Here is a 23,141-nt window from a genome sequence, read left to right as displayed (position 1 = left end):
ATACTCATTTAATTTAATCCTCCCACAACTATCATGCAGGCAAACCGAACCCATTTTCCAGATAGAAAAGACACAGCTCAGAAAGGTTGGGGGGGGGGGGAAGGGGGACGGTGGCGCCTGAGTGGCTCAGTCAGTTAAGCGTCTGACTCTTGATTTCAGCTCAGGTCATGATCTCACAGTTGGTGAAATCGAGCCCCACGTTGGGCTGTACATTGGCAGGACGGAGCCTCCTTGGGATCCTCTCCCTCCCTCTCTCGCTGCCCCTCCCCAACTCACGCTCTCTCTCTCTTTCTCTGTGTGTCTTTCTCTCTCAAAATAAATAAATAAACATTGAAGGAAAAAAAAAAAGGTCAGTGGACTAGCCTGGGTCATACAGGAGACTAGAGCCGGGTCCGGAGTAGGTCTGCCTCGCCTTCAGCTGCCCACCTCCCACCGGGTGGCAGCTCCCCCATGCCCTGCCCCCACCCGTCCTCCCGCCCATGGGCAGCAGAACTGACTGGGCCGTCACAGGCCTCCACGAGACCCCAAGTAGCGGGTCCCGTGTGCCGCAGCCACCATGCCGGCTGCTGGGAAGGCTCTGCAAGGCAAGACTGGACGAAGAGAGCACGTGTCCCTTTGCTGCTCAGCCATCAACAGCGCCCCTTCGAGCTGGGCTTGGAGGGATAGCGTGAGCCAGGCCTGGAGTATGGCAGCCCCGGTGCGGGGTGTACAGAAGCTGGAAGCATCTCCTGGCGGTTCACACGCCAGTGGGGTGACCCCAACCGGACCCAACCTGGGCCCCCCGTTGTCCACTCTGGAGGGAAACGGAGTGAGTGCCTGTGTGCCAGGAACAGGGCCCAGGGACCTCCAATGGGCTTTGAAGAGTTGAGGGAACACGATGGGGTGGTTCCCAGCACAGGCTCTGGAATCAGGCTGCCTGTGTTGGGGTCCGAGCCGAAGTCACATAACCTCCCTGAGCCTTGCTTCGGATGAGACAAACCTAAAGCACATCGCATAGAACAATGAGAGGAGCAATCCACGTTCGATAGATGTCTGCTCGGGTCCCCCTTCTTGGTTCTGCAGGTGCTAACGGGCCCTGCTTCTCACCGTCTGACCAGTGACTGCGGTGTGACATGTGATGGGGCCTCCGGGGGTGGGGGGTGGGATAGCTAACCTGTGCCTCCTGGGGCTTCCTACGGGCCAGCATTTCTGATGAGCAGGACTGGGCCACCAGGTCAGCGGCCACTCCCTGGGCTGAGCCGGCCAGCTCTCCTGGACCCATTTCGTGAGTGAGCCAAGGCTGGGGGGAGCCCTGCCTGTTCTTGGGAATTCACGGCATGTCTGCCTGTCACAAGTACCTCGATAGGGAAGATTTGTGGGTGAGATTTGCAATTCTGTTTTCTCTGAGGGTTATAAATCAGCTGCGTGCACACCCTGGCTGCAGCGTGGGCCTGAGGCCACACACACGCGCACTCACACACACGGGCGGAAATGCGGTCCGGGTCCCGCCTGCCGTTCCCCGGGGTGGGAGAAGGCACTCTCCACGGAGCTGAGCTCTAGGAAGGGAAAAACCCAGGTCTCTAACTGCTGCCCAGCCTTATAGGCTCCCAGAACCAACCAGAATAAAGGGGTCAAGGCTGGGAGACAGGATGCCCCAGTGGTTGGAGAAGCCGCACATTATATGAGTTATTAGTGTAAGCGCGAGTCTGCCTGGCTGGGACCAAACCTTGGCCTTATGCCTTTCTAGCCATGTTGCTTACAGAGCTTCAGGCCTCAGTTTGCACGTCAATGAAATGGAGCCAATTATAGCACGTACTTCAAGGGATGGCTGAGGAATAAAATAAATTAACATGTGCAGAATGATTTAAACATCACAAGCATGTGGTACGGGTTCCGCAAGGCTTGGCTTTTCTTCCTCCTCATCATTAGTTAAGAGATATCTGTAGGGGTGCCCGGGTGGCTCAGTCAGTTAAGCGTCTGACTATCGATCTCAGCTCACGTCTTGATCCTATGGTCGTGAGTTGGAGCCCGCGTCAAGCCCCATGTCGAGCCCCGCGCTGAGCATGAAGCCTACTTAAAAATAAGAATAAAGAGAGAGGGATATCTGTCTTTTGGCGTCAGACTAGGGCTTGAATCCCAGTTCTGCTTCTTGCTAACTGTGAAGTTCGGCATGCTACTGAGTACCCAGTCCCTCATCTATAAAAGGGGTTATTACTACCTACTTCGTGGGGCTGTCTGGGCATAAGGGAGATGGAACTTATAAAGGACACGCTATCGGGCCCTCGGGGAACATCTACCGCTGGTTTGGAGCAGGTGGCTCTGCTCCTAGGCCTGTCTTCCTGGGGAACGTTTAGAGGCAGAGGGAGGCTCTGGGGAGGGGAGTAGAGGGGTGAGTTTCGGAACTTCTGTGTCCCTTCCGCCACCAGGGGAGTAAATCTCCAGCCAGAGTCACTCTCCTTCGCCGCCTGGCACCGGGATTGGCAGGTGTGGCTCACAAGCCTGCCTCTCACTGGGTGGCCTTGGACAGGTCACTTGACCCCTGAGTTCCCTCCAGCGAGGAATAACTGTGCCTGCCTCACTGGGCAAGTAGAGGATGAATTAAATGAAATGATGTGTGTGGTGCTCTTAGCCCAGTGCTGGGCGGCCAGATAAGTGCTCTGGGATGCCATGGCAGGGCCTCTCTCCGCCTCCTTTCCTTTCTCCCGCCTGCCCCCAGCTCCCTCCCACACCCAGCCCGCAGACGGCGTCTTCCCAGGCCAGATGTTTAAATATGCCTCCCTGGGAAGATGGGCCCTAAAATCCACGAAGTGCCTGTGGAGCCACTCTAGCAACCCAAGATGGAGGAGGGAGACGAGCTCAGAAATTTGGACCTGCTCTCTTCTGATACAGTTCCCCGGTGCCAGCCACCCCCCCGCTGCAAAGTGTGCTGGACGGGAGGCTCGGCCTTGCTGGGCCATCGGCCGCCCACCCTAGAGCCTTCACTGCGCCCTCAGGGTCCTTGGGTGCCCTCAGACTCAGGCTCATTTCCAGGTTGTTTCTGGCACTTTTTACCTGCTCCGTCGTAAAGCCCTGGAAAGTGGTGATCTGAGGATGAGTGGCTCCTTGCACGACTGGGGGGGGGGGGCGGTGGGGGGAGAGACGGGGACTGGTGCCCACATTTTTGCAGCGCCGACATTTTTGCACCTCTCCCACCCAGCTCACGGCCCAGGCAGGCAGGATGCTGAGGCCTCGGCCGTGGATAATTGCTGGGAGCATCCCAGGCCAAGCCTTGGTCTCCCGGCAGAACTTTGGAGGCTGGACTTCTCTGTTGCCAGGGAAACCAATGTGTTCCCTGGAAAGGAAACCACAGTGCTTTGGCTGTTAAGACACCCCCCTTCCCCCTCCCCAAAACGAGTTCCCTCCAAAACCGATTCCCCCGAAACTGTTGAGTCGGCAGCATGCCGCCTCCTCCCTGAGCCTCTGAAATTATAGAAAATGAAATCTGCCCCTGACCTTGTGCTTTTCACCTCTTTTTTAAACATTCCACTGTAGCACAAGGACATGTTTTGTTTTTTCTTATTTATCTTCCTCCCATGCCAGCTGGGGCTCTCAGTCCTTCTCTCCTCTTGTTGACTGGAGCCAGAAGGGGAAGGACTTCCACATTTTTTTTTTCGTTCAGCTGTCAGCAGAAATAAAACAAGCAGGTTTATATTTGGAAAGCAGAGGGTCTCAGCCACCAGATCGCTATGTCCGGGGTAGGTCATAGCCTTCGTGTCCCCTCTCGGCTTGAAATTTGATCTGCAGATTTGCAGGGGAGGGGTGGGGGGGGGATCGGAATGGGCCTGGCTTTCCTCACATTGACTTTTAAATGCCATTGGAGGGTCAAGGGTGATTCCTCAGTGGCTGACAACTCGGGGCCCAGGCAGAGATGGTTCTTCGAAAAGAACCCCCAGGGACACCTGGGTGGCTCAGTTGGTTGAGAGGCTGACTTCAGCTCAGGTCATGGTCTCACAGTTCGTGAGTTCGAGCCCCGCATTGGGTTCTCTGCTGGCAGTGCAGAGCCTGCTTCAGATTCTCCCCCCCCCCCGCTCTCTCTCAAAGATGAAAAACTGAAAACATTAGACAAGAATCCCCTAGGAAGACCTGAAGCGGTCAGATAGGGGCAGGGTCTGAGGTGCCCACATTTCCTTCCCATCTGTCTTGCCACCGTGTGCCTGGAGGCAGGGAGCTCTCACCCGGCTGCACAGGCGAGGCACCTAGGTCTCAGAGGGTCCTGAGATTGTCTAAGGAGTGGAGTCAGGGCTCACAGCCAGGCCCCAGTGACCCCACGCATCATTTTATTACGAGACAAAGCAAAACAGGAAAAGAGGGAAAGAGAAATGTGGCCAGCGTTCACTTTCAAGAGCCCTGAATGCTCTTGAAGGGAACGTATGTAAAGGGACCTTGGACCAAATCCCAGATACCCCCCTTGCCCCTCTTGGGCCTGGGTCTCCCCCCGCCCGGCACCTCCCCCCCAACAACTGCCTGGGACCTCCTCCCAAGGCCCCTCCCAGGTCTGCCTCAGGGTCAGTGCTATCAGGGCCACTTTGTTTTCATGATCTGAGCCATTAATTTTCCACCTGGAAGTGACTGTCTGTTCCATTAGTAATTTTAAGCAAATTCTGTTCCTGTCCTTGCGCTTCCGAGGCGGGGAACAAACAGGAGCCCGCTGGCTTTTCCACCTTCCTCAGCAGAGGACGGTTTGTGAGGCAGCTTGTGCTCCGGGCCATGTGCCTTTGGAGCCCTGGGCAGTGAGGGTGCAGGTGATGCCGTCCGCGAGAACAGCGTCAAGGGGCCCGAGACCCAGCCCCAGCTCAGGCAGGTGGGGCCCGAGGAGACACTGAGGCCGTCTCCAGTCCCCTGCGGTCCCGTGCTGGATTTTCAACAGGTCTTTCTTGGTGACTCCTGAAACCCTCTGTCAGATCTTGCTATTAGCATGAGGCTCTAAGAGTGTAGAGTAAACTAATGAATTACAGCATGATTACACAGCACATAATTAACTTTGTAATTAATATGCAACTGCCACTTAAGCTAAAACACTGCTTATAGAGACGTACGGCAATAGTAAATCACAGGTCAGAAATAGCACTTTGGAATTTTCAAAAGAATGAGCATAAGCAGGGAATCACTTAAGGCAGCAGGGCGAGTTAATTAAAAAGCAGATGAATTGTGAGCGTCCTACTTCATTTCAGTACCTTCTACCTTAAGAAAGACCCTGAGGCCACCCTTCCCGACTGACTGGCCAGGCCTGGTCCAAAAGGGACTGGGCACGGGGCGCCTGGGTGGCTCAGTCAGTTAAGTGTCCAACTTGGGCTCAGATCATGATATCACGGTTCGTGGGTTCGAGCCCCAGGTCGGGCTCTGTGCTGACAGCTCAGAGCCTGGAGCCTGCTTCGGACTCTGTGTCTCCCTCTCTCTCTGACCCTCCCCCGTTCATGCTCTGTCTCTCTCTGTCTCAAAAATAAATAAATGTAATAAAAAAAGGGGGGAGGGACTGGGATGCGGTTGTATTTCCAAAATAAAGACAGGCCTTCCTTGCCCCATCCTAGCAACCCCCACGGCTTAGCCCTCTGCCAGTCACGCTGGCCCTGCGGGGGGCCAAGCCCCCTGGTCCTTGGGACCTGGCTCCACCCTTCCTCCTCCAGAAAGCTTGTGGGGATGCCCCCAGCCCAGCCCTGAGCCTTCCGTAGTTGGGCCTCCATGGTGGGTGCTGACAGCAGGTGGGTTGGGGAAGCTCGTCTGCCTTCACCTGGATTCTGGGTTTCTAGAATATAGAGATGCCATCTCACTTTTTTTTTAAAATCCTTTCTCCCCCCAGCCTCCTGCCAGAGCATTAAAGCAAGAAAGTGCCTGGGTGCCTGGGTGGCTCAGTCAGATAAGCATCAGGTCATGATCCACCCAGGTCATGATCTCATGTTTGTGAGTTCGAGCCCTGCGTTCGAGCTGTGCTGACAGCTCAGAGCCGGGAGCCTGCTTTGGATTCTGTGTCTCCCTCTCCCGCTGCCCCTCCCCTCCTCATGCTCTGTGTCTCTCTCTCTCTCTCTCTCTCTCTCTCAATCTCAAAATTAAATAAACATAGAAAAAAAAAAAGCAAGAAAATGCCTTAGGAACCACCTCACCCAGCCTCCATTTCACCAAGACAGTCCAAGGGCTGAGTGCTTATGGTCACAGGGTGACGTAGGCCTCGGCCTGGCCGGAACCCCTCCCCTGTATCTGTTCTAGCCCTGCATCAGGCTGGCGAGGCCTTTGAAAATAGTCAGACCCAGGTTCCCATCCCAGCAACCCCACTGCCCTGCTGTGTGACCTTAAGAAAGTTGTATAACCTCTCTGGACCTCAGTTTGCTTATCTGTAAAATCTGAGCAATGATGCCCAACTCCTTGGGTCAGTGTGAGGACTAAGTGAGCTAACCTGCGAAAGGGCCAGGGGCATGGTGAGTGCTCCCTCAATGCTGAGTGCCCTCGGCCACCCTCTGAGGTTTAGGGGTGCTTGGAGAAGTATGTGACATCTCAATCAGCCCCATCCGTCGAGGGCTGAGAAAACAGGCCCAGAGAGGCCAACTGTGTGTCCACAGCACTGCAGGTGTGCTGGCATATGGTTGGGACCCCCCCCCCCCGCCGCCCCAGGCCAGGAGCCCACTGAGGACGGACACCTCTTGTGCACATGTCCCACTCTGGGCTGGGCACAGCCAGTGCAGGCTAGCACAGAGCAGCACCCTGGGGGATGGCTGAACTCAAGGCCTCTTGCAGGGCACCTGGGGCTGGGCCATCTGCAAAGCCCCAGGATGGTGCAGAGGGAGCCTGGCTTAGGGGATGGATGGCTGGGCTTTGAAGCTTGACAGATGTGGGTTGGAATCCCAGCTCTGCCATTTTGTAATCTTGGGTGAGATCCTTCCTCGTTTCCTATCTTAGTTTTCCCATCTATAGGTGGTGCTAATCACTCCTACCTTTGGTTATATTATTATAAAGATAATTCGCATAAAACGCCAAACGTGCTACCTGACACGCTGTAGATACTTAGTGATACCTGTTTTGTTCTCATTATTATTCACAGCTATGAACAGAGGTTTTCCCAGCGGGCTCCCCTCCCCCACAGCCTCAGGGAGTTCTCTGAACTCTGGCCTTCTGGGCCACCTCGGCCTGTGCCCTACCTTTGCAGGTCTTGGCTTGGGTGGGGCGGAGAAGCAACCGGCCTCTGCCTCAGGCAGCTCATGTGACCTTCCAACTCTGGCCTTTGCCCCGGCCTGTGCCAATCTCCTGACCTGGGCCAGCCTTGCTGGGGGCTGGGAGCTGAGCGGGAGCTGGTTGAGTGTATCATGATAACCAGTGGCTTCTGGAAACTGGCCGCGATACTGGATTCAGAATCCAGGGCCCTAGGCTTCAGGGATGGAGGCCTTCATATCTTGACACCGATGCCTGTGGCTTCTCTTCCCACAGACACTTGAGTTTCTGGTTCCCCTTCCTCAGCCTACCAGCCCGCCCAGCCTCCCCTGTGTCCTCCTCCTCCGGGTTCTCTCCCTGCTGTCCGGGCCTCCACCCTACAGCCACTCCCCTTAGGTCGGAATTTCTCAAGGCCAGTTCCCGGGAAACTAGTTCTATGGGGTTTTAAAATGGGTTTAATGAAAGAAAGTGGTTTGCAATCTAGTAACTTTGGGAGAAGTCAAGTTCTTCGAGGCCCCCATGTACAAGAGTGCTTTCGTGATCTGCCGGGGAGGGTAGAATGCACAGCTTTTCTCCAGCTAATGAGACCAGAGCATCCTTTGTTTAGGGAGGATCTCAAGGGCCCTATTTCTGAGAAACAGACCCCAGACCACCTCCTCCCGGGTGGGCAGGGCACTGCCCTCTTTTTGCCAGAACTGGTAGCGTTTCCCCTCTGGTCTCCCTGCCTCCATCACCTGACACTGACTAGCTGGACAGACTTCACGTGGGCATCCAGACTGCTGCCCAGGAGGAACAGAGCCCAGCGCACGTGCTGTCAAGTACTAACCTAATCCGCCTTCCTTCTGGAACTTTCCACCACTGGCCTTTGCCACTAGGACAGATCCCTTCAGCTCCTCGACCTGACCTTCTGATCAGTGGGCAAGGGGATGCCTCAGCCACCCACGTCCTCAGACACCCAGCCTCGAGCCCAGGGCATGGTTCTCAGGGTTGCCTGTGTGAGAGCAAGCCCCGCCCCTACCCCCCATCCAGAGCACAGCCCCTTCTGTTGCAGAAACTGAATTTCTTTTTTTTTTTTTTTTAATATTTATTTATTTTTGAGAGAGAGACACAGAGTGTAAGTGGGGGGCGGGGGGGGGGGGGGGGAGAGAGAGAGGGAGACCCAGAATCCAAAGCAGGCTCCAGGCTCTGAGCTGTCAGCACTGAGCCTGAAGGGGGCTCAAACCCACGAACAGTGAGATCATGACCCGGGGCCAAAGTCAGCCGCTCAACTGACTGAGCCACCCGGGTGCCTCAGAAACTGAATTTCTGCCTAAAAGTTTGCTGCAGCTAGATTGAAAACTAGATATTTTGAGTAAGTTTTGAAACTAGGTTTAAAAAAAAAGGTTGAAGATCTTTAGTATCTAGGGTTGTGGTGTGTGTCCCCCCCCTCCCACCCCCACCTCCACCCCCACCCCCACCCCCAGCAAGTCCCGGCTCCTCGCTGGCCCCGGTTTCCTCCTGCCTGTGATGGAGACGATAAAGCCTACCTGGGCCTGGTACAGACCCAGCACTCATGGGCTCAGGCTGTGCTGAGTGCTTCCCATTCACTAGCTCGGTGAACACAGCAGCCTATGGAAATGGGCACTGTTATCACTGCTCTCGTTTTACCGAGGGGGAGCCTGAGGCACCCGGAGGGCAGTATTTTGCCCCAGGTCACAGAAGCCAGCGAGTGGCAGAGCCAGAATTTGAACCCAGGCCGCCCGGTCACCTTGACCGCTAAGCTGTGCTGCCCGTGTAAGATGAGGTACAACAGGGCCAGGTGAGGTTCTGACGTCCACGCTGAGTACTCCGTGGAGTGCCTTTGCACAGTTAGAGCGCCGGTCAGCATGCGGCTTCGGACCACCTAGGGGGACTTTTGTCTCTTAGCAGACAGCCAGGAAACAAGTTTGCGGGTTGCCTGTGGGATGCCCGCTTTGTGCCTGGAGGGTTCCAGGGATGAGGCCCCTGCTCCCCCGCCTGGGATGCAGGTGGCACAATCCCTGAGCGGCCTCCGAGCAGAAACGCCCTGAGTACAGATGAGGCGACGGGCACCACACCCAGGCGACTCACCCCCTGCTCTACAGGCCTTTGGGAGAAAGGGGGCACTTGTGGGGTCAGGTGCGCCGGCCTCAGCCCAGCCGGGATGCTGAAAATCTCTGCACGGAAACCACAGGTGCTGGCCAGTGGGAGCGGAGCCCCTGCTTCCCGGGGAAGGCCCCTGTTTGAGCCTTCTGCATCCACAGGCCTGGCCCCGGCTCTCTGCAGGGAGTGTCTAGACGTGGTGAGGGGCAGAGAGAGTCGAGTTCAGGGCATCTAGGGCTCCTGAGGCCTGGGTAGGAGCCCTGACCCCACCTCTGACCCAGACTGGGCCTTCAAGGCTCTGCTCCACCGCCTCCCCTACCCCTGCCCTGGGCCTCAGTTTCCTCATCTGTAGATATTAGGATAGGCCTGAGCAGATGCCCAGACCCCTTCTAGATCTAAAACATGAGGACCATTTTGTTTGTTTTTCTGTTTGTTTATTTTTGAGAGAGAGAGAGAGAATGAGCAGAGGAGGGGCAGAGAGAGACGGAGAACCCCAAGCAGGCTCTGCCCAGTCAGCCCAGAGCCCAATGCGGGGCTTGAACTCACGGTCCTAAGTGGTCCTAAGAGGTCCTAAGTAGGTCCTAAGTGGTCCTAAGTGGCTCATCTGGTTCTATCTGGCTCTGCCTTGGCCGTGCCCGTCTGGAGCTCAGGCAGAATATGCCAGGCAGGTAGATTTGGAGCCTTGAGGAGCTGGGGGGAGAGAGGGCAGTGGAGAACACCTCTGTGTCTTCTAGAGCCGGAGCTATAAGAACATCTGCATCGTATTCACAACCTTCTAGAAGGCTCCAGCTGGTGATCAGGGGGTCCTGGCGCCATCTCCAGCTTCATCCCACCCCCTGTCCTCCAGGGGCCCTCAGAGAACCGTTCCCATGCCTCTCTCTTCTCTACCCGATAGCACCTGAGCCTTTGCATTTGCAGGCAAGAGCCTCAAGACAGAGCCAGGTCAAGGCCACTGCATGAGCACCACTGTCCCGGGGAAAGTCTGCGGCCCGGGCCTGGCACCAGGCAGCAACGTGCATGACTCTGTCTCTGCACTGTCCTCGGCTCTCCACGGCAGACAGTCACCTGTCTGCCCTGGCAGTCGGGGCCAGGGAAGGAAGTGTCTAGTTGAGGAAGGCCTGCCACGTTCCCCTGGAGAGCATGATGCGGTAAAACACCACGGGGTTTGTATTCAGACCAGGGTTCGGGTCCTGGCACTTCTCAGTAGCATGACCTGGAGCAAGCCATTGGACCTCTCTGAGCCTCGGTTCCTTCATCTGTAGGACAGTGCGGACAATCGGAACACCACAGTGGGTGTGGAATTCCGAGGCATAAGGTGGGGCAAGAAGAGAATTGAATGGCACATACAGATTCAATACTTGTTTAGAGGCTCTTTGTTTTAGGAAACGAAAAGCAGAGGCAGCGTGGCCTTGGGGATGAGAGAAAACCCAGTGACCTTGTCCAGGATTGAATCTGGTCCTCCTTTGCCTGTTGGGTAGAGAAGCTGTCAGAGAAAGTTTACTATGAGGTCATGGATTTGGAGTGTGATGGGGGGCAGGGGGGGTGGCAGGAGGGTTTGGGCGTCATCACATGCTCCGGAGGGATGAGGCACACCCAAATGCAGCTGGGATTCCCAGCACGGTGCGGGTTGGGACAGGGGGCTGGCACTTTGGTCAGGGCAGTGTTGACACATGTTCTCCCAAGTGAGTTGTCCCTCCCTCTGGATTAACCTTTGGGTTCCAGAACAGGCTGTCCCTCAGGAAGCCCCTACTCTGGCACGCCGAGGGTACATCGTGTTGTCCCATTAACCACCACTGACCACGGGTGTTCCTGTAGACACGGGGGGACGGGGTGCGGTGCTAGGAGATTGGGTCATGGAGAGAAGTGGGTCCACCCTTCCAGGAGCCTCGAGTGCCAAGCCAAAGCACCTGCCCTGTGTGGCCAGGAGGCCGGAGCTTTGTCAAGCCTTGGCAAGGGGGAACTCCCTGAGCTGAGGAGGGACCGACTGGATTTGGAGGAGCTGTGGTCCAAATCAGAACTTCCCTTTCCAGAACACTGTCCCCTTTTTCAGCTCCTCAGCCCAGCGGGGCGGAGGGGGCCGCGCCTTTCTGTTGGACAGCTGAGAAGCCAGGCTCGAGGAGATAACGGGGCCTCCCACAACCTCACAGCCAGGAAGGTCTGGCTCTCAGGTCCCCCCCCCCCTACCCGGGGGGCCTCACCCTGTGCAGGGACCTGCTCCAGCTGCCTGGCCAAGAATGGGAAGCAGCTGGTCCCGGTCAGCTGCCTGGGGCTGCCTCTTCCCTCCCTCTCCCTTTCCCATCTCCTGTCCCTCTGCCCTTCCCCGACTTCCCTGGGCTGGGGCACAAAGTCAGTCTCCTCCGACTGCCTCTGCTTCACCACTCCTCTCTTCCCCTACCAGCAAGCAGTGTGCCTAGTGCATGCTGCAAGGAGTGGAGGGGACACCCGCTGTGTGACCACAGGCAGTTCCTGCCCTCTCTGAGCTTCTACTCCTTCACCGCCTCGACGATGAGGAGGGTGTCAGATTCCATCAGTGCTTCCCTAACCCGAGTCACTTTCATCCCACGTATGCTATGTTTAAAACGTTTCTTTAATCCACGCACGTTGCCGTTGCTTCCCAATGTAACCTTATGCGAAATAATAATACCCACAGACTCAGCAGTGATCATCGTCCTAGTCCAAACACGTCCCTGCAAAAACGGCAGACCACTGGAGATCCTCCTTGTTCCACCAGGGGTCCGCCACTCTTTGGGAAGCGTGGCCCGGGTTCATGGAGCCTCTCCTGGTGCAGAATCCCTGTGATGAGGGCTGGGTCTTGGGGTTTTCAGCTCGTGCTACTCTGGGTCACGTATATGCCAGCAATGGCCATCCATCCGTCTAATGAGCATTGCTGAGCACCTGCTGGGTACCAGGCCCCGGGCTGGGGTCTGGGAATCTGTAACCGGAAAACATCCCAGCTGATGGGGCAGACGGATACAAAGACATTCCACTGGTCTGGTCTGGTACCACCAAGATGATGCGTGACAGGTACACCGGGGGCATACGAATGGAAGTGAGTAGCTATACTGGTAGAAGACAACAAAGACGGTGATTTGATAGATGAAGGGGACCAGGAATTCTGGGCTGAGGGACAGAGGCAAAGACGTGGAGGTGTGATCTTCAGAGCACAGTCCAGGGTACAGGGGGAGGACACAGGACGTGGCTGAAGTAGTGAGGAGGACCTAGACTGACACGCATGTGCGAGGTTGGCGAGTCCCTGCTGAAGCCAGGACCCGTGACACCTGCTCCTGTTGGAGTCTCGAGAGCTGGTGAAGGAGCTGGCTGGGATGGGTCCCCTAGCCCCGCCCCCCCCAGGCTCTCCCTCCAGGCTGTCCCAAACTCGCTGGCCTTGGCGATGTCTGGGAACGCAGCCTCTGCTCTGCAGGCTGTAGGTACAGCTCCCCCCCCCCCAACCCCCGTCCCTGCTGCCAGCACCGCTCGCCCCAGGGGATCTGAGCTGCAGATGTGCATGGTGATTGAATCATTTCTGCACACCACTGCTCACACAGCTCCCCTGGGGACCCCGCCACTTGCCTGTGCAAGCTGTCAGGAGATGTGTGTGCTCAAGTGCATCTGCGCTAGCACTTCAGTGTGTGTGTGTGTGTGTGTGTGTGTGTGCGTGCGCGCCTACACCTGAGTGTGCAAAAAGGGTGCATATGTATGCGAGCGCGCACACACGTCCGCAAATGCGCCTCCCCTGGGTGCCTGTGAGTCAAGGTACCAGTTGACTTGTTTGGCCGCAAAAGTGAAAAATAAAACATCCCGATGTCAGCGTGGCTGATGTTGGCCCACCACCCTCCGGAGCTGCCTCCAGGGCCTCAGCACCCCACATTTCCATGGGGCAGCGAAGAGCACCCCACTCCCTGTTTCCAGGGACGAAAGGGCCAAGGGCCATGGGGCCCCAAGGGCCATGATGTTTTCAGGGAGCCAGCCAGATGGGCTCCAGTCCCACTCTGCCCTTGTCTCCCTTTGTGCCCCCTCTTCCGCCCCCCACCCCACCCCCGTCCTGCCACACGAGGGCCTCCTGCGTCTCTCGGCCCCCTATTTCCAATCAGCCCTCTGTGCTAGGTACCAACCGAGGGGCAACGGGGCCAGCGCCGTGCTAGGTGGTGAGGAGTGGCATAGAAGCCTGGCCCTCCAAGACTTACCTGGGAGTCAGAAGACCACGCCGGCTCACGTGTCACCGGCAGAGAACATATCCGCCGTGTTAAGCCAGGCTGAGCACAGGGTGCAAGGAAGAGTGGGTGGCCGAGGGGGCAGCGTCCCCGGGAACAGGGGCTCTCCCTCCCGGGATTCCTGGGGCTGCCCTGGGACGGGCTTACGTAGTTGTTAACGTCGAACATTCTACACTTGTTGAGATAGAGTTTCCCAACTAGCTGGAGCTCCTGACACAGAAATCCTAAAATGTTCAAGTGGGAGGGGCCCTTAAAGGCTGGCTACCCTTTGTTTTATAGGTAGGAAAACGGAGGCCTGGAGGAAGGAGGCAGAGCAGGGTTCTCCCCCTCCCACCGAGACCCCTCCCCAAGCTGACTCGTTTTGCAACTCCTACAGGCACGTGGCTGTTCAGACCAGGAGGGAGAGGGCTTGGGGCCAGAGGAGGTTGGGGGCTTCACTGCTTGAGCCCACTGCCCGTTCAGAGATAGGCAGGCGGCCGGGGACGGGCTGGGGCTGTGGACGCACCCAGGGCCAGTACACGCCAGGGATCTCTAGTTGGGAGGGAGCCCGGCCACCGAGGGCACTGGAGCTGCAGCCACGGAGGATTTGTAGCTACTTGTAAAGGCTTAAAGGAGCCCAAGCTCTGAGGAGGGAGGCTGCAGCCCAGCGGAGCAACACTCCCACGGCGGAGGGCGACCTCTGCTGGCCACTGAGCACATGGCCACTGCCCCCGCGCTGCCCGTTTGCAGGCAACTCCTTGCAAGGGGCGGGGGAGGGGGGGGTTGGCTAGCAAGTGGATGAGTTTGGACAGATTGGGTAGAAAAAGGGGACATCTCTTTGGGCCCAGACACAGCTCGAGTGGGGACTTCCAGGAGGCTCTGACTCCAGTCTTGGAGGAGTGGGAAAAAACCACATTAACGGATAGAAAGAGTGTTTGACTCTCAGCCCAACGCCTTCCTGGCTGTGTGACCCTGGTCATGTTGCTTCGCCTCTCTGAGCCTTTTAGGATTAAGTAAATTACCAATGCACAGGGTCAGGCCTGGTGCCTAAACATGGTAGGTCCAGGACAAATGGAAGATTCCAGACTGCTCCTCAATGAGCTGCCTCTCATAACTCCTTCGCGTCTCCACACCCAAGACTCTTAACCTTCCACGCCTTCATCCTTTTTCTGTGGGGGCTGGAGCTGCCAGCCCCATCCATTCCTGGGGTCAATAACCCCAATTGTCCATTGATCTCCAATGTCACCTCACCTGTGAGCGTCTCCTTCATCAGCTGGACGTTCTGTTCTATAGATTAAGACACATAGGACATGCGGTTGTCCCCATGATCTTCGCTATCTCTCCTGCTGCCTGCCACCCACCCTGAGTCTCACCAGTGTTCCAGGCCAGGACCGGGGGGCACTCAGCAAGAAGAAAAACCTCTGGGCCCCAAGGTGCCTGCCTAGGTGGGTCTGGGCTCCTGATGCCTGCTTAGAGCTTCCCTGGCTGGGCTGAGTGCCCCTCAGTTTCCAGGAACAACATATCGGTCATTCAATAACCATTTAGCAAGGCCCCACTAGGTCCCTGACCCTACATAAAATACTGTGTGCATCCTGGGAAAAGTCTACCTAGAGACAGAGTCTTGTGAGGCCACCTAATCCCCACTCACCATCCTGCTCTACAAAAGGGGAATCCAAGACCTAGAAAGCCAGAGAAGTCTGCTCGAAACCGCCCCCCCCCCCATTTGGGGGCACTCGGGTGCTCACTGCGGAGGAAGAGGGCCCTAAAGAGAGAGCCCCACAGTGCAGGTTTCTAGCCGTCTGGGCACTTAGCTTCACCAACAGCGCCCCCTGCTGGCAGACTGGGCACCGTGGCTCGTCCCTGGCCCCAGGAGCCCTCTGGGAGTGAGCGCTGGCTGGGGCTCTGTAGGAGTCAACTCAGAAGGAGAAACTCAGCCCCTGCCTGGGGAACCGACAGGAGCAGCAAGGGCAGCAACACTTCTCCCATGACACACACCTGCCACACCGCAGCAGTCTCCAGGGGGGACCCCCAGCCCCTCCCTACTCGGTGCACCAAAGTTTAGGTTCTAATGGGAAAGCCAGGATGCTGGAGCTGGCTGCCACTACTAAAACTTCTGAGCCTCAGTTTCCTCACTTAGAAGGAGCTCAACAAATAGTCGCCTAGTGGGTAAGACAGAGTGACTACTGACTTGACCAAGAGCGCCATGAACATAAAAGAATTATCTTAATCTCTCTGTGGCCGATAGATCTAGCAAGAAGACCCGGCACAGTACAGACAGATATTGAAAAGCATTTACTGGGTGAGTTGGAAGCGTGCCTGGATGGGTACGTGTAGACTGAAGGTGTTGGGATGGATGCGTGGGTAAGTGGATGGATAGACAGATGGGCGGACAGGCATGTAGACGGACAACGATGTATAGCGAAGTTGGCTATCTGGGACTATAAATGTGTGATAGGTGGGGTGGATGGAAGGATGTTGGTGGGCGAGGGTAGAAAAAATAAATGTTGGGCGCTACCCCTACATTTACCTTTTTGTGGGAGAGTTCCAAGGCAGAGTGACCCCAGAAAGCATGTATCAGAAGTACAAATGCCCAAAGGACCCACACACTCCACTCCTAAGAGTATGTTCTCTAGATTAATTCACACGTGGGCGATGTGACCAATACAAAAGGTGACCCTGCAACACTGTTTGCAATAATGAATCTGGAGACGGCTTCAGGCCTCATCACTCGGTCTGCAGTGTGAGCCTTCTGAGCAGAAGGGCCTCGTTTGGGGCCTCAGGCCTTCGAGCAGTGCCTGGCAGGGGTGGACATTCAGAATTTAGTTGGATAAATTTCAGAATTTCGTTGGATTCATTAGTACCTTGGAATACGGTGCAGCCATTAAAAAATGAAAAGTCTCTTTATGTCTTGATGTGGAATAAACTTTGAAATATTATCAAGAGGGAAAAAGCAAGGTCCAAGTAGTGTGTGTAGAACGTTATCGTTTTATGTGTTTCTTAAGGGGTGGCAGGGGACAGTACCCATAGTTCTTTGCTTCTCTAAGATGAGACCCTCAGGAGACTGGTGACACTGGTCCTCCCAGGAAGGCCATCTGGGGGCTGGGGACAGGGTCAGCACTTCACTGGATACCCTCATGGGCTTTGATTTTGGAACCACGCAAATGAGTTGCCTTTTCAAGTACAAATGGAGCGGTAAGAAGTGCTTTGAAGGAACTGTGTAGCAAAGAGCTCCTTGGAAGACAACCAGGCCTTTCTTCCCAAGACTGGGCCTGGACACGCCATGCTGGTCGTTCGCTCAAGCCCAGGGTGCTCGTGCTGGGGGCAGAGAGCCAGGACATGGAAGCAGACAGGCACAGACAGACACAGTTCAGTCTCCTACTAGCCATGGGGACCTGGCAGATCTCGGACCTCAGTTTCCTCATCTGTAAAAGGAGGGTAATTCTAGTCTTACAGAGTGGGCACGAAGAGTAAAGGAGAGAATGCAGGGGCCCAGCCTACCCAAAGTGCCTGGTAAATGGGACCTTTGGTGACACAGCAGGAGATGAGGGGCCTTCTGGGAGGGCAGTGTCACAGGATAGCAGAGGAAACCAAGGGCCATGGACCTCTGTTCAGCACTCTGTGTCTGAACCATGTGTCTGCAATCTGAAATGCCCACTGGGTTACCGAAAGCAAACCCAGAAGCCATGGGCCGACTTCTGCTTTGCCCCAGGGACCTGGACCCCCTGAACAGTGGGTAGACTCTCTCCTCTCTCTCCAGTTCATTCGTTCGTTCTTTCTTTCTTTCTTTCTTTCTTTCTTTTCTTTCTTTTCTTTCTTTTTTCTTTTCTTTCTTTCTTTCTCATTCTCTCTCTCTTTTTTTCTTTCTTTCTTTCTTTTTTTTCTTCTTTCTTCTTTCTCTTTCTCTTCTCTCTCTTTCTTTCTCTCTCTCTCTTTCTTTCTTTCTCTTTCTTTCTCTTTCTTTCTCTGTCTCTGTCTCTCTCTCTACATCTCTGCCTTTGCCATTGTGCCCCCCCCCCCCAGTGGCCTGAGGACCCCAGGGCCTTTCTGAAGGTGACAGGGTTGCCTTCATTTACTCAGCTTCCCCACCCGGAAGGAAGTCACCCTCCTGTTAAAGTTCCCAAGGCCCACAGCCATTCAGGAAGTGAGCCCGGTGACCATGACATTCATGTACCCTGCCCACTGAGCCGTGAGCTGATAGTCGGAGCCCTAGTTCCTGGTATGGGCTCTGACACTGGCCACCTGTGCCACCATGGGTGACTCCCTTCCCCCTCTGAGCCTCAGTTTCCTTGTCTTGAAGAGAGGGGTGGCGCTAATTCCCGCCCTTCTCCTTTCCCAGGAAGGCAAAGGGGGAAATGGAATTGTGGTCCATAGTGTGGAGAACTCTGAAGCATGGGGGGTTGGGGGGGGGGATCCTGGTGCCACGACAGGATGTTGCACTTACGCCACACACGCAGTGAGGGTCACGTGGGAAGATCCCTGAGCATGTGCACGTGCACACAGAGCCACGTCACATAGGCTGAGCCCTGAACTGGGAATCGGAAGGTGGGGTCGCCGTCCCCACCGCCCCCTAACATGCACGCGCATGTGGTAACCTGTGTGCCGAATGTGCAGTTCACGTCGTGTCCCACGTGGCCGTGCCTGCGCAGTGCTCACGTGAGTCATCCCCAGAGATCACCCAGGAGCAACTCCTGCTCCCAGCCCAGGTGGGCTTCCCCGGGGGCTGGGCAGCTGTGGCCGAAGTTCCTCCCTCCGGTGCAGGGCCGGCTGGGACAGAGGCCGCCGCAGCTCAGAAAGGGCCCTGGAACCTGCCGGGAGCCACTGGGGCCGGCACGTCCGCATTGCGGCTGGAGAGCGGCGGTGAGGCCGTCGGGCCCGGCACAACCCCAGTGACACCCGCTCTCCTCTGTCTTCACAGGCTGGACAACGTTCATGGCTCTCGGGTAGAACCCAGTGAAACGGCCAGAATGAATTCTATGGACAGGCACATCCAACAGACCAATGACCGACTACAGTGCATCAAGCAGGTGGGTGTGCGGCCTGGGCTCACTCCTCCTCCCCTGCCCAGCCTGGCCCAGCTGGCGAGGGCAGGGCCGCCAAGGCAGCAGAGCAGGAGAGGTGCTGGCCTGCCCTACGTAGCCGGGCCTCTTGGGCGCTGGGTGGAGGTGACGGCAGGCAAGGGCTCACTGCCTGCGTCTCCCTGACCCCCTCGTGAGAACGTTCCTGGCAGAGATCAGCCTAACTACCGCATCGCACAGCAGGGCTCACCTGCCAGCTCTGCCCTGTCCTGTCCCTTCCCTCCCCTCCCCTTTCTCCCCTTCCCCTCCCTTCACTCTCCTCCCCTCCCTCCACTCCTCCCCTCTCCTCCTCCCTCCTCTCCTTTTCCCTCCCCTCCCTCCCTCTCCTTCCCTTCCCCCCTCCTCCCCCTTCTCCCGTTCCCTCCCCCCTCCCCTCCCCTCCCCTTCCCTTTCCTCCCCTCCCCTCCCTTCCCTTCCCTTCCCCTTCCCTTTGCTTCTCTCTTCTCCCCTCCCCTCCCTCCCCTTCCTTCCCTTTCCCTCCCCTTCCCTTCTCTCTCCTCCCCTTCCCTTCCCTTCCCCTCCCCTCCTCTCTCCTCCCTTCCCCTCCCTTCCTTCCCCTTCCCTCCCCTTCCTTTTCCTCCACTCTCCTCTTCTCCCTTCCTTTCCCTTCCCTTCCCTCCCCTCCCCTCCCTTCTTTTTCCCCTTCCCTCTCCCTCCCCCTCCCCTCTCCCCTCCCCCTCCCTTCCCCTCCCCTTCCTAGCGGCGTGATTTGGAGCCAGTGCCATGCTTTTCTGGGCTCTGCTGTGCCACCTGGGCCGCTGTGAAGATGCAGGGAAGTGCCCTTCTGCTCCAGTGGTTTCCTATAAAGAAACAGAAAAGAGAAGGTTCTGGGGTTGATCATTTTACAGGAAAGGTAACTGAGGCACAGAGAAGAGAAGGGAGTCAGCTGAAGTCACACGGCCCAGCTTCACTTGTGTGAGGCAGGCCTCATCCCTGAGGGCAGCCAGCTCCCCGTCCTGTTGACGATCACACTGCGCTGAGGGGGTGCTCTGCCTGCCAGCCTCCTCTCCGGATTGTTCAGAGTCGGGGCACATTCCAGGTGGGCTCAGAGCCCCCCACCTCCCCCCCCCCCCCCCCCCCGACTTTAAGAAGTCTGGCTGAACCAGGGTTGGTGGGCGCCCCCCAGTGTTGGCCGGGAGTGGCGCACCGCCCTCTGGGCGCAGCCTCCTTGCCGCCCTGAGTGCCTGTGCAGACTCTTAAGTGTTACTTTCCTCCAGGAAGCGCTTTGACATCAAAGAGACCTGGGCCCAAATCCTCACTCCTCCATGTGCCCGCAGTCCCTGGTCTCAGACCTGTCGCTTTGTTCCTCTGAGCCTCAGTTTCCCCACCCGTCACATGGGTCCGGGCTGTCGCATGGTGGCAGGGGCTGTTGTCCTCAGCGTCTCAGGGGCAGGGAAGCAAGCGCTGGGGTGAGCCCTCTGGCTTAGGTGGCTTAGCAGCACACTCAGGTCACCAGCATGGGCCACTGGCCTCAGGACCCCGGGGGGGGGGGGGGCAGAGCTCGCGGCCCCACCCCCCCTCCAGCCTGCCCTCCCTGAGCGCCAGGGCCCGGTGGAGCTGAGGCTGGTCCTTGGGAACGAAAGCGTGTGTCTTCTCGTAAGCATCGAGCACAGCTCTCTCTCGGAAGCCCGGGCAGGGTCTGAGGAGAGGAAATTGAAGAAGACTGGTTACAGATTGAACTCAGCCCAAACAGCTCCCCCAAACGCCAATTACGCCTCTGCTCACAGCCACAGAATAGAAGCCAGACGGTGCCCTCCCTCCAGCCCTGCTCTTACCTCCTCCTGGAGGCTCTGCAGGGCTGTCTCCCGGCTCAGCCTGTGGCCCCACTTCTCCCAGCCCTGAGGGATGGGCCATCAGTGGCCTCCACCCCCAACAGTACAGTCAGGTGCATGAGCCCCTCCTAGCGCCACGCACGGTGCTCCTTCTGACACCTGCTCACACCCTGACCTTTCTCCCGCGCCTGGCTCTGCGTCCCCAGAGATCAGGGTGCCCTTTACCCCTTTGAAGCATGGCACACGGGGCTCAGATTTACCAGCCAGTGAGGCCGAGCCCCCACTCCGCCACTTGCTAGCCACCTAACCCTGCTTAAGCAGCCACTCCACCCTGCTTGGTCTGCAGAATGATGCATCGTGATGGATGCCCAGCCAGTGTATGCCTAGGCAGCCGGAAGGCCAGGGATCTCCTCGGCCGCCCTCCCCCAGCCTGCCCGACCTGCGCATGTGCACACACGGGGCACGCAGAGCTGTGCGCTGGGGCCAGACCCCGACACGTTTGCGAGGGCGAGCGGGCCATCCAGAGGCCTCCCTGGGCCATCCAGAGCTCCCTACACTCCCACAGCCCCCTCCACACCTCCGGTCAGACACGGCTCAGCACTTAACGTCTGTCTGCTCCACAGCTGCCCCAGAGGGCGGCGTGTCTGGCTGAAGACTGTTGATTCTCAGACGTCCTCTAGCCTAATCAGAAGAGAAAAGCAAGCAGGTCTGCGTGCTCTGAGGATGACAGATGTGTTGGCTGTGCCTGGCTCTGGCGGGTGGGTCTGTGGCTCCCAGAGAGGGCCTTGCAGCCTCGGACTCCCCGCCCTGCCTCACTTCTACAGCACAGCAACCCCCCACCCCCACCCCACCCTGGTTCTAGCGTTGCTCACACTCACCATCCCCCAAGCAGCCCGCTGCCCCTCTTTCCTCCGGGCCGCTGGCTCGGCTGCCTTTCCCCCCCTCTCAGCCCCCGGGACGGGAAGAACCAGTGCCCTCTCCACAGCGTGCCCCACTCAGAGGTCACAGGCACATCTGGGCTGCACGTGCAAAGCCACACAAATCAGCGAATTCTTGCACAGCAGCCTCCCCCATCCCGTGGGCCCTTCTGAGCGTCTACACCCTCCATCTCTGAGCCCCACTGCTTCCTGGGCACCCAGCCACCCCACCGACCCTGCTTTCTCCCTTGAGCTAGAGGCCCTGTGGGGCATGTGTCAGGCCTCCCTCCAGGCTAAGTTCCTTGAGGGCAGAGGACGTGTCGTATTCATCACAGTCAGCAGAGCCTAGCACGGTGCCCAGGCTGGGGCAGGGCCCACGAAAGTTGAGGGGAAGCAGGGGAGGGGTGAACTGATGGATGGAGAGGAGAGCTAAGGGAATGAGTGGGTGGGTGGATGGATGGACATAGGGATGGGCAGTTAGGCAGGTGGATATAGATGATGGATGGATAAATGGATGAATGAATGGATGGACGGGAGGTTGGAGAAATTCTGGATGGATAGATAGGTAGGTGAATGAATGATAGATGGGAAATGAATATAGTAGTGAATGGTTGAATGGGTAAGTGGGCAAGGGGATGGATGGATGGATGGATGGATGGATGGATGGAGTGATTCATTTTTGGATGGACGGACAGGTTGTTTGATTCACAGATGAACTGATAAGAAGATGCATTCATCACGTGGTCTGGGTAGTCAATCCAACTTGGTCTAGGCTTTGTTGTCCCCTGCTCCTGCCCCAACAGACTCAGTGGCCAGTGGATATAGCCCAGATCTTCTGAGGAATTGTGGAGACAGGCGGACTTTCTGGTGGGAGGTGAGCTGTTAGAACCCAGTAACAGCCACAGCCAGGGAGGCCTCTGCCATTGATTCACATCTGTGCTGTCATCCACTGACCATCAAAGGCTGGCCACTCCACATGGCGCTAGGGACCTGCTCTGAAGTGGCCAGGTCGCCAACGTACAACACAGATGGACCATCCTTTGGACAGTTAACTGTTCACCAACCATTTCTGCATGGGCCTGGCCTCGTGCCAGTCTTGAGAGTTCCACAGGTGAACAGGGCCCTATTTCTCCTCTCAAGATGCTCATAGGAGAGAAGAAACTGTACCAAGTTCAGAGCAATAGCAGCCTTTACCTGACACCTACTTGGTAATAGGGAGGTCATTATTTAAATCACTCCTAAACTTTGTAGCAATCCTGTAAGCTGTGTGACAGCTTTTTACCAATGTGTGACCCCATTTTACCGATGAGGGGTCTGGGGCTCAGTGACTGAGATAAATAAGTCTGACCCAGGTCACCCGTTCCTGTGCAGTCCAGTGACCTCATAGACGAAACAGGAAACAAAAGCGCAGAGAGGGGAGGGGTCTTGGGCCAAGGCCACAGAGCCACAGAGCAACAGTCACTGAACGGGATGCCCTGTGCCCAGTGAGTTGGGCCCACCAGTGACCACCCAGAGCCCAAGCTGAAGGCCACATGAGCTGGCCGGCACAAAGGTGGAGAAGCTTGGAGGTGGGCTGGCCAAGATACGGACGGCTGCGTGCTCAGGGGCCAGAACAAAACTGGGCCCCTGGGATTGGCCTCAGAGGCCACTTGTGAGCCCAAGAGCCCTGCAGGGTGAGGGTGCTATGGGCAGGCAGCTCTGAGAGCAGCATGTGGTGACTGCTGACCCTGCTAATTGGGTGTGACATCACATAAATAAACGGAATAACTCGGTTAGCAGAGAGAGGCTGCTAGGCAGGGAATTAGCCGATTTGCATGGCTTTCCACTCGGAGCCCAGACGGCCAGGCCACCCGTGGCCTCGGAGGGGGCACGGTTTAAAGAGAGAGCATAGGAGGCGGAGGTGAGGACCCACCCCTGCCCTCTCCAAGGGCC

General features: G+C 56.9%; 1 protein-coding gene across 8 annotated transcripts in view; it reads left to right on the top strand.

Moving 5' to 3' along the window:
• Positions 1-23,141, top strand: part of ZMIZ1 (zinc finger MIZ-type containing 1) — a 202,302-nt gene that overhangs the window by 74,225 nt on the left and 104,936 nt on the right. For all 8 annotated transcript variants that reach the window (XM_032595210.1, XM_030335186.2, XM_030335188.2 and 5 more), the window contains one exon: positions 18,361-18,469. In XM_032595210.1, coding sequence (XP_032451101.1) covers positions 18,410-18,469 — 60 coding nt within the window. In that variant the 5' untranslated portion in view covers positions 18,361-18,409. The remainder of the gene's footprint in view (positions 1-18,360; positions 18,470-23,141) is intronic.

The sequence above is a fragment of the Lynx canadensis genome, chromosome D2, assembly GCF_007474595.2.
Source record: "Lynx canadensis isolate LIC74 chromosome D2, mLynCan4.pri.v2, whole genome shotgun sequence".
Lineage (NCBI taxonomy): Eukaryota > Metazoa > Chordata > Mammalia > Carnivora > Felidae > Lynx > Lynx canadensis.
The sequence above is the reverse complement of the archived record's forward strand: the minus strand, read 5'-3'. Positions and strand labels throughout refer to the sequence as shown.